This window comes from Scylla paramamosain, chromosome 29 (genome assembly GCF_035594125.1).
Source record: "Scylla paramamosain isolate STU-SP2022 chromosome 29, ASM3559412v1, whole genome shotgun sequence".
NCBI classification, from domain to species: Eukaryota; Metazoa; Arthropoda; class Malacostraca; order Decapoda; family Portunidae; genus Scylla; species Scylla paramamosain.
In genome coordinates, this window is record NC_087179.1 from 15,730,472 (window position 1) to 15,741,879 (window position 11,408).

The 11,408-nt window shown below is 41.0% G+C and overlaps 1 protein-coding gene across 4 annotated transcripts in view; it reads right to left on the bottom strand.

Moving 5' to 3' along the window:
* Positions 1-333: 333 nt before the first annotated feature.
* The window catches only part of LOC135115410 (uncharacterized), a 16,972-nt gene continuing 5,897 nt past the window's right edge, over positions 334-11,408 (bottom strand). The window contains exons 1-5 of one of the 4 annotated variants that reach the window (XM_064032177.1): positions 7,426-7,668; positions 7,153-7,323; positions 5,387-6,215; positions 4,753-4,831; positions 334-4,308 (exon numbers count right to left, since the gene is read on the bottom strand). In XM_064032177.1, the coding sequence (XP_063888247.1) occupies positions 1,308-4,308; positions 4,753-4,831; positions 5,387-6,215; positions 7,153-7,200 (3,957 nt within the window). In that variant the 5' untranslated portion in view covers positions 7,201-7,323; positions 7,426-7,668 and the 3' untranslated portion in view covers positions 334-1,307. The other 3 variants (XM_064032176.1, XM_064032175.1, XM_064032178.1) reach the window with 3 other exon arrangements.

Genomic DNA, 11,408 nt, shown 5'->3' on the forward strand with positions numbered 1-11,408 from the left:
GGATATCAAGCTGACAGTAGCCATGTGGGAATCAGTCAGCCATGAGAGGTTACCACTGGTGACTGAACCTGGTATAACACAAAAGGTAAACAGTCCTATACATTTCTAATCAAGCTGTAAAAGATTACGAAGACCAAAGAACAACAGACAGAAGCAGAACATGACTTAATGGTGTGATTGTGGCTCATGGCAGTTTCTTGGTGGGAGAGGTAATATTCTGTTATTACTCTGGAGCAGGGTTCTTCAAAGCACAGGTTGGGATTTTGTACTGGGCTGCAAGGTCTTGTTCACTGGGTTGCCATGATATATAAAACAGTAAATAAAATGGAATAATGTATGTGTGTGTGTGTGTGTGTGTGTGTGTGTGTGTGTGTGTGTGTGTGTGTGTGTGTGTGTGTGCAAACTGCTTTCCATGTCAAAGGAAGAAAGATACATTAGAACAGACATAGAGGGTCATGAAGGTAGGAGACACTGGTACATGAAAGCAAACAGTCATGATGAAGAAAATTTGAAGAACACTGCTCAAGAGATGCCATATGAAATTGTTTTGGTCCCATAATTTTCAAGATTCAGGTTCTATTTGGACACACACACACACACACACACACACACACACACACACACACACAAGACTCTGGACTGGTAGAGTCATGGTCAAGCCTGTTCATGCCCCACCATCTTTACTGTTTTCCTTCAGCCTTAAGCCCCCTGATCAGCTGACAGTCTCCTTATTTAACATGACAACTGACAGATTCTGAGGAGATCAAGGGGCTCAAAATTGGAGGAAGCACAAAGCACGGTAAGGACAAATATGGAGGGTTTACTGTGACATCATAAGTATGACAGCTGTGGTCACCATTCCACATTACAGGTACAGTACCTTATTCAGGTTTTTTCTTAATCCCATCTCCACATGGCACTAAGTGTTGGACGGTGAAAGCTAATTTTATAATATCTATATGTATACAATAAAGCTTGTGTGGTAACAGCTCTGGGTGAGATCTTTTGGTGTACTGATAAGAACAAGCATTTCCAATGCTTTCTCTACAAATATTCTCAACACACTGTAAAGAATAAAAGTAAATAAAATATAAATAAATAAATAAAAAAGAATACAATTTACAAACAAAAACAAGTCTGTGTGATGAGCAAGGAACTGTGTGTCTCTCACCTCTACACATAAAAAAAAGAAAAAGAAAGAGATTCATTCACTGACACAGGACTATTTGACACAAGCAGGTGTCCACAAACACTATCTTGCCATTGGATGATGCCTGAATCATCCACTGCCCTCCTCTGAACACGTCTCAACGCTGAGCTTGAGTCACTTCCTCAACATTCCCTTTGTAAGTTTTCTTTACATGGAAGCATTTTTGTGTACACATACAACGAAAATGGACGACAGACAGATATTCTGCAATCTTCAGGAAATTCTTGAGTCCTGTGAAGGGAGAGCAGCTCTGTGGCGGGTGCCAGCTGGTTTCTATAATCAGTGAGAAAGGATCCACCTCATTGGTGCCTTTGATGTGCTTTAAATACTCTGCCACTTTTGCTACTCCCACTGGGGACAAAGCAGTCTCTTCCAGACTGACACTTTGTGCCAGCAGGAGTGGAAGGAAGAAGCGCTTGACACACCTCCTGGACTCTACTTCCAGGACAGCAGAGTCATTGAGGCATTTCATTATGCACTGCACTCGCAAGTCTCCACACATGTCCTTCCTGATGGTGCAATGGTTAAAGGAATATGAGAAGGCTTGAATATTGCAGCAGTACATGTCACTGATCACTTCTACCATTTTCTCAAAAGAGTTGCAACCTTCATCCCAATCCACTTTGCAGGGACACATGCAAGGGAAGCAGGAGCAGTCAATACAAAGCTGCCCCTCAGATGTTATCACAATTTCTTTCCCATCTGGCTTATTCCACTTCATGGCTTCACGTTCCTCCTTGCAAATCCTGGTCCTCTTCTGAGCCAGCTTCCTTATATCCTGTGACTCATGTCTCCTTAATTTTCTCTCTCTGTCATGTTTCAAATCCTCCTCAACTTTTGTCTGGGAGTAGAGGAGCTGTCCCACTCCAGTGAGAGAAAGATGAGTATCTAAGATGAGCAATCTATTAATGTTGTACTTTTCAAGCAGACAAATAATGAAGTTTTGATGAGAGTCATCAATAAATTCAACATTTCTCAGAAGCAACCTCTCAATCTTATGAGGCAATGAGAGTCCATTCAAGAAGGGCAGCATCCAGTGGCAGCGAGGCAGCCTGTCTGTCTCATCCATCAACATCTGGTCTGTCTCTGGAGTGTGTTGTCTCTCTATGGAACACTTTGGTTCACATCTGATATTGAGACTCTTCAAATTGCTATATTTTGAAAGATTCAGTTTGAACCCATCAAAAACATACAATCCATGGATGCTCAAGGAACGCAATTGGTCACACCTCTCAAAAATGTCCAGCAACTGCTGAATTTGACAAAAATATTTAAAAGTGATATGCACTGGAATTTCAGGAAACTCAATAGATATAACAGATTGGGCAGGTCTGAAACTGGTTTGCTCAGTCAACAAAAGATTAACTTTTATAAACACTTCCTGCAATGATGGCAGAGTTCTACAAGCCAGCATTACCTCACGAAGTGACATAATATCGTACACGGTCACTTCCAGAATTTTGAGGTAATGCATGCACATACACTTGAAAAAACTGGGAATGCAGGAAGAGAACAGTGGTCCTTTATATTTAGAGATGTAGAGTGCAACTTGGGTATCAGCTATGCTCTTTAAGAACTCCTCTAACTTATCTTTATAATTGAGGTGATCAGCATCATCCCCTTCAATAGTCACCATAAAATCCACACAACCATACAGGCTATCAATGCCCCTAAACATTCCCCAGAGCTTAGTGAACAATGCTACATTGGCACTACTCTTCAGCTTTATGATTACTGGATCCTTCTTGTTTAGTGTCACCTTCTTCAGTACTCTCCCCAGCCTGGTCAACTTTCTTGCATCCAGACATTCAATGTCATCAAAGTGCCAGCATGGGATGTCTGATAGGACGGAAACAATACGCTTCAGGAGTTTTTCAGTACAAGCTAAATCCAGTTCTAACAAGAAGTCCCAGTTGTCAAAAGGATTCTTATATTTATTCTCATATTCCTCTAGTGTTTTTTTTTTCTTTTGGTTGGACTTTTGGTCACCACTCTTAGCTTCCCTGTCACTGCATTGTGATCTTTTGTCTGGAGCATGTAGGAGTGTTCTCAAGAATGTCTCCATGTACCTCAAACTCTCCCTTATTCTTGAGCTATCTTCAGACCATATGTAACAAGCAAACTTGAAGACCCTCATAAAGGGAGCTACATTTTGATCTGTCTTCACCCAGTTTTTACAGATGACTGAAGGATCAGACACCACATATTTGGCTGCGAGAAGATCCCTAACAACAGGATGCTTGAAGTACCATCCCTCATTTTCATTACAATACAGGAATGCATTGCACACACGCTCTTGTATGTCAATAATTTTGCTTTCTGCCACAGCAAACTCCCTGCTGTGGAAAGCATAGAAGGCCAGCTTGCCAAGTCTCAGCAGGTCCTGTTCAACCTGGCATGCCTCGCTTCCAGCACACCGCGCCGTCTCTGACACGTACGTTTTCACCACCTCAAAATCTGTCCCACAGCTGATGGTTTTATTTACTTCACAAAATATCTGGATCATGTCCAAAGAGGAAAGAATATGCTGGCTGTTAAAACAGTTGTAGCACCTCAGTAAGTCCTCTTGATTGGGGAAGTGCTGCAGCATCTCCCTCACCTGGGGATCAGAGTAAGGCTCCAGCCTTAGAATCTGCCAGCCTCCCTTGGGTGGGTCCTTGGCATTACATGCCATGACCCAGGTTCCCTGCTGCATTTCACTCTGGACTGGACCCCACACACTGACATTCCAGTTAATTAGGAACAAGATATTTTTCTGATAGATTCTGATTGCTGTCTTGACAGCATCTGCACCATACTCATAAAATGTGTTTGGGGCCAAGTTCCTAAGACATGAATAAAGCTGATCCTGGAATTTTTGCACAGCTTTCTTAGAGTCCTTGTCTGGAGTTACCTTGTGGCAGTAACTCCTGCTGTGGCTGTCCTTCAGGTAAAGTACCAGACTGTATCTTTCAGAATTCTTAGCCTTGAATGCCAGATTCTCAAAAACAAGAGTCTTTTCTTCTTTATGCTCTCCACACAACAGTATGGGGTCCAGTTCATCCTCCTGGGTCTCAATAAATTTTTGCACATCTTCAATCACTTCCCTGTGGTGCATTCTGAAGGGAAAAAACATTAATTTACCACAAGGCCCACTTAACAAGTGCTTTCAAACACATTTTCTGACAAATGTTTGCAAAGATAATGACACTGTATAGGGACACATACAAAACTATTGATGGAAACATGGTGAGGTGTGTATACAGCTCACTTCCACCATCAGTGTCTCTGTAAAGCTCATCAGGAAATGCTTATTTATAAATGCTTTGTGTGACCAGGGAATAAATTTGCAATCTACGAGGAAAAAACAAGAAAAAAAGAAAAGAAAAAAACTCTAAAATCAATAGTCATAAAATATCAATATTGCCTGAGGTGAAGAATAAACTTCCTTTGGTATAGAACAAGAGTACATAATGAATAAATGAATGAATAGATTTCTTCGTCACCTAGTGATTGGGTGCAAGAGTACTAAGCATATTGATACAAGGAGCCAAACAACTTACGGTGAAAAAGAAATAGTTGGAGACACAAAGGTGGGATCAGGAGGGGAGTACTGTGGGTGCACCTCTGACACCAGGTGATCTGCAACACACAGACACACTTGGAGTCATACACTTTCATGCACATCACTAGGCTGTGTGTCCTGTGGCTTCCTGTCTTTAATGTTATGATGACACCAGCCCATAGCCAAGGGAAAAGAAGTAGGTGGATGAACCTTCCCACTGGAGTAAAACAGCTACAGGTTATTTGTAATTTTACAAGTGTGTTCTGTTTCACACTTTCAAAACATTTGTAAACAAAAAAATCATAAATCAGGATAAATTTTAGATTTCATACCTTTCCCACTGAGTGCATTTTCAATATTTTTAGTACATTTCTAAGATATCTATTTCTGGATGCATATTCTGCATTTGTAAATCAAAATTAATGAAATTATTTCTTTAACCACTTTGAAAAATCATACATTGAAATCTGCTAGCATTAAGTTCTGCATGCAGGCTGCCTTCACCACTAACAAGCAGACCAGCACAGCTTGTTGAGACCACATGGGCTACCTCTGTCAGACAAACCACACCAAGTAGTGTAAGTACTACATCCCCATTGTTTCAAACTTATTTACATGTTAAAAGTACTTACACATAATTTTGTGAACCTCGTTTCCAGAGTCGGCTTCGGCCCGGCACAGCTCAACACGTTCCTGCAGCACCTGATCCGGTAGAAGCAGCTCTTCGTAGACCACACCCATGGCCTCCTCCAGTCGACTGAGGTTATTCTTAAAGTCATCTTTAGTGAAGTTATACCTTGCATGGACCAATGTCAGCCTCACCTTTTTCAAATCACCAAGAGCATCTTTTAGTTTTTCACCCAATCTGAAACCTATGAGCTCATGTAAAAGAATGCTGAGGACAAAGTTCAGGTCCAGCTCCTGCAGCACCTGATGTACAATCTTATCTTTCTGCAGCAGCTCATCCACGGTCAGCTTGACGAGTATGTTTTTCTTTTGTTCCACGTTTTGTATTTCCAGTGGCCAATTATTCTGTTTGTTATCCGTGCACTCTGCTGCTTGTTGGCACTTGGCTCGTGCTTGAGGTTGACTTGTGTGTGGGTGGAATGGATGCTGCTGATCTTTTGGGTGACATGCATGAAAATAAGACTGCTGCTTGTGTTGGTGGTAATTCGACCTGTTGTGCTGCTGCTGGCTTGAGCAAGATGGTTGGTTGGACTTTGGTGATTTTTTTGGTTTACTTTTCTTTGAGGCCTTGTCTTCTCTCATATTCTTAACTGTCTGATTAATATGGCACAAAAAACTATGGAGTGTCATGTGTGATTTCACACACTTGCCAATATTTTCCCTCACGTACTGGGCATCACTGAAGGTTGCAATGAGTAAACGGCAGACAGCTTCCTGGCTGGTGCTGCGCAGGAAAGAGTAGAGGGGGAAGAGCAGGTCCAGTCCACTGTCAACCTGAAACCACAGTAAACCACAATGGGGGCAATTAAAATTAAGTCAACAAGAATGAAAGTCCATCTTATTTTTCTCTCTCTTACATATAAGGGATGCTGGTATGAGTCTCTGGAAGGTGTCACTTTAAAGACTTGGCTTGCAGCATCACAGGAGAGGACAGATTGCGCATACCTCTACAATCCAAGCCTCCAGGACTAATGCACTGCTTCCAATCTTTGCCACTTGACCTCAAAACCTGCTATTGCAGCCATACTAGACACATGCCCCACAATTTCTTTATATTTATGGTAAATAAGGTTACCGAGCCTTCTACGTGACATGTGAGTTTTGTGTTTAAGTGTTACATGGACGTGATTTCCAGATTAAGTTAAGTTAGTTTGCTTAGATTAGTTTAGTTTGATTAGGTCGGATTAGTTTGGTTAGGTGGTGGTGGTGACGGCTGGCTGGCGGCCATGGGCAAGCAGCAGCCAGCTCTCTTGGGAGGAATACTGCCAGAGAGTGTTGCAGCTGTGGTACTTATTTGTGAGGGCCAAACAATTTTTTTTTTCTAGTGGATTTTGGTCAGCTTTGTATTATTCTCCTCATTGTTTTCACCACAAAACATTAGTTTAAGATGGGAGTTGGGGGTGAAAAAAAAACTAATGATTTATGGGAAAACAACATGCAGATTAATTAAAAACGGACCAAAAACTACCAGAAAAAAAGTTTCATCTAGAATTAAGAGACTGGTGCAAGAGTAGAAACTTACTATATATATATATATATATATATATATATATATATATATATATATATATATATATATATATATATATATATATATATATATATATGGGGGCGGGAAAGACGCTGTATCATTACAATCATGTGGCACAGATCAACACTGATAGCGTGGCACTCTTCACACACTCCAGCATAACATAGCAAAACACCTCACCTCCAGGGCCGCGGGGTTCCCAGGGGCGCCTATACTCGTGCACTCCATGGTTGTGTTTGTCAGTGGGTCCTACCGTCCTTATTAGTAATGATGGCCTGAGTCTGCTGTATCTCCAAGGACTTATATCGTCTCCTTCCTCCTCTCTGCTGCTTTGCCTTTCCCCCGCGGGATCTGCACCAGCGGAAGATTAATATCAGCACCACACGTATGTTTATCACTTCAAAACAAATGCCTTTCAAGCGTTCTACACTTTGTTGATTGGTTGGTTCTTACTTCTGTTGAGAACACGGAAAGTTTCACCTTTGTAACGGCTCTTCTTTCTTCTTCATTCCATACTAATCAAGCAGAGCTGTCAGATTGGCATATTTGGTGCCAAAATCTAAAAATCTTTTTAATGCGATTGGCATCCACAAAATCGAGTTGGCATCTTGGCATTTTTCTTGCATTTTTTTTTTTTTACTTACAAGCCTTTATTCTGAAATTCTAATTAATTTAAAGTTATCATCTAATGCAATTAACGCCATCACCAAGAAAAAAAATATGTATTTGAAACTTTGCACATTACTGTATTGTAATAAAAAAAATATAATATATAATTAACTTTGGTACTATTTTTTATTTGGCACTTGACAGGAAGCAACTTGGCATTTTTTGCTCTGGAAAATCTGGCAACCCTGTTCTCAAGCAGGGAAAATAAATGTAGGAGACAGTGATGCATGTGAACCTGTATTGGCTGTTGGTAAGAAAACATGAATGAGTGTGACAGACCTGAGAGGGCAGTCATGGTAGTAGCGTACGTGACAGTGGAAGGTGAGGGAGCATTTAGGGAGAATTGCAGAAAGTACAGTAATATGAAGAAGATTGCGAGAGACTGCAAGAGAAAGAGATTGTTAAGGAAGATATGAATGCACATGTAGGTATCTTAGATGACCAAATGAATAGGAATAAGGAGATGCTTGATGAGTTTGTGAATGAGATGGACTTAGAAAAATCTTAATGAGACTCCAGCAGGATGAGTGACACGAGTGACTTGGAGTGCCACAGGAGTCTGCTATGGACGTCTTCCTCAGTTCTTCGCTAGCACCTCGTAAACAGCCATTTTTCGAAGCATTCCTTTCGCTCGGAGGATTATTGTCACACAGATCTTCTTTTACATTTTCTTTCCACTTGTTGTATATTATCAAGCTTTTCTTTTCGTTCACCTCTTATCTCAACTTTTTTATCAGTGTCACATCCCTTTATTCTTGCACTAATTGTTATTTTTTCTTCATACTTTCTAGTCGCACAGAGGTTAGGTTAATTTTCACCAATTATTTCCTTTTTCATTAATTTTTTTTTTTTATTTCCTAGAATATAATGGCTGTATCTTATTTGGGTTGAGAAAGCGAAGAAAAGATGAAAGGAAAGGAAGGAAAAAGGGAAAAAGGAGGAAATGAACAGTAGAGGGGAGAGGGAAGAAGAGACAAAAAGAGAGGAAGGGGAGGGACTGAAGAGTTGAAGCAATAGGAAAAGAAACAGTGGAGCAAAAAAATGTTAGGAGAGAAGACACAAAGAGGAGGAGGAGGAGGAGGAGGAGGAAAGAAATGAGAGTGACAAAGGATAACAGAACATAAGAAAATGAAGTGAAAAATGGAGAGAGAGAGAGAGAGAGAGAGAGAGAGAGAGAGAGAGAGAGAGAGAGAGAGAGAGAGAGAGAGAGAGAGAGAGAGAGAGAAGGTTTCCGATATATTTTTTTTCATTAGCACAACAAACTCACAAAAAAACGTCTGTATCGCTCACTGTAACCTTGGCTAGACGCCCGCAGCTCCAAGTATTCTGCACGCCTGTCCGGGGAGAGCAAAGGATGACTAACCAAATCCGTATTACTCAGAGAAAAAAAAAAAAAATGAGGTAAACATTTATAAATTCCTCTTCCTCTCAGCGTGGGTGGGAGGGAGGGAGGGTGGGAGGGAGGGGGCGATCAAACTCATAGGCTATATTCTTAACATTTTTACTCTTACGTACGTACATTGATTTTATTTTTTGCTATATTTACGCCTAGTGTTTTTGTTTTGTTTTATTGTAGGTTTTTTTTTTTTGGGGGGGGTACTTGTGTACGATAATAGTGAAAGACTGAGGGAAAGAAACTATTTACCACTTTTTTTTTTATATTTTGATCTTCGTTATTCCTTATTTGTTTATTCATTTATTTGTCTTTTTTTTTTTGTGGCATTCATATAATTGAGTCTTTTCTAAGTAAAGGTGTAGCAGTGGAAGAGTCAGGAAAAGACAAAAAAAAAGTTTATTTCCATTTCATTACTGGTTGTTCTGTTTCTTTTTCACTGTGTCTTCTTGCAAACTCTCTCTCTCTCTCTCTCTCTCTCTCTCTCTCTCTCTCTCTCTCTCTCTCTCTCTCTCTCTCTCTTTACACCTTTCCTGCAACATCCAACACATAAAAAAAAAAAAAAAGAAAATCCTTATCTTATACATGGCAAGGAACAAATGAAGGAAAATCAGGTGAGGTAATTTTGAAGTAAAGAGCAACATTCCCTTAGCTTGGAGTGGTTGGCAGTGCAATCTTAAAACTCCCAAGTGTCTGACAATTTCCTATACTTTGCTCTTTCACCATTTCTGTTTTCAGAGGACACAGAGATGATTGGGAGAAATTTTATGCATTTTGTTTTTTCTCTCAGTTAGGGTTACAGAATTTTTGTCCCGCTATCTCTGGACTCGTCTCGTGAAAACAGCCTCCACAACACCTGCTGGGAGTTACTGGGGTCTCAGAATGCTGCCCTAAATCTGCCCCGTATTAATTTATTTGTGTAGGGTATACCACATGCGGAGAGAGAGAGAGAGAGAGAGAGAGAGAGAGAGAGAGAGAGAGAGTGTCAGTCAGTCAGTCAGTCAGTCGTGTACCAACGTGCGCATGCGTGTATGTGTGTGCGTGTATGTGTGTGTATGTGTGTGTGTGTGTGTGTGTGTGTGTGTACAACTCATCAGAAACAAGGTTGCGGGGAGTCAGTCATAACTAACGCAACGCATCAGACTGAAAAACAGACGGACAGAGGGAGGGAGTAAGAGAGAGGGAGAGGGAGAGGGAGGACGCAGAAAAGGCTGAGGAGAGAGACACGGACACCCAAACAGGAAGTAAGTCGCACGTCCAGCGGAGGAAGGCAAATGGAAACCTGCTGATGAAGAAGAAGGAGGAGGAGGAGGAGGAGGAAAAAGAAAGAGAAGGAGTAGGAGAAGCATGCTGAGGAAAGAGGAGGAAAAATAAGTGGGGTAGGAAGAGAGGGAGGAGAGAAACGAAGGAAAAAGGAGGAGGGAATACAAAGGAAGATTAACAGCAACAGATCAAGGAAGAAGAGGAAGAGGAGGAGGAGAAGGAGGAGGAGGAGGAGGAGATGGGGGATAGGAGGCGAATGAGGAAAAAAATGAGTGAAAAATGGGGAGAAAGAAGAGAGAGAGAGAGAGAGAGAGAGAGAGAGAGAGAGAGAGAGAGAGAGAGAGAGAGAGAGGAATATAACGAAGAAAAGAATAAAGGAAGAAGAGACAAGAAAGAAAATGGAATGGAGAAAGAGGAAGAGAGAGAGAGAGAGAGAGAGAGAGAATGAAGGAACAAAGATGAAAGGAATGAGGAAGCAAGAAGATGAAAAGGAAAAAGAGAATAAGGAAAGAGGTCGAAGAAATATAAGGATGAAAGAGAGAAAAAAAGAAAAAAAATAATAGAGAAGGAGGGAACAAGGACGAAACGTAAAATGAAAAGGATGGAAAGATAAAGGAGGAAGGAGGAAGAGGAATAAGATAAATAGGAAGAGGAGAAGGCAGAGAAGGTGGGAGAGGCAAGAGGGGAAAAAGGATGAAAAGAGGCGAAGGGGAGACATGAGGAAGACAAGAGAGAGGGAGACAGAAAGGAGAGAAAGAAAAGGAAGAGTAGAAAATAAAATAATGAAAAGGAAGAGAAAAGGAGATAATAGAGAAGGAAAATTAAAATAAAAAGTGATGAAAAGAAAATATGAATGACGAAAGGGTTAAGACAAGGAGGAGGAGGAGGAGGAGGAGAAGGAGGAAGAAGAGAGAAAATAAAATAAAATCAGTAAAGAAAATGAGAACTGGGAACATGAGATTTTTAAGCGAGAGAGAGAGAGAGAGAGAGAGAGAGAGAGAGAGAGAGAGAGAGAGAGAGAGAGAGAGAGAGAGAGAGAGAGAGAGAGAGAGAGAGAAAAAAGCTAACCTAATTCGCTTCCCCCTCCTCTCTCTCTCTCTCTCTCGCTCTC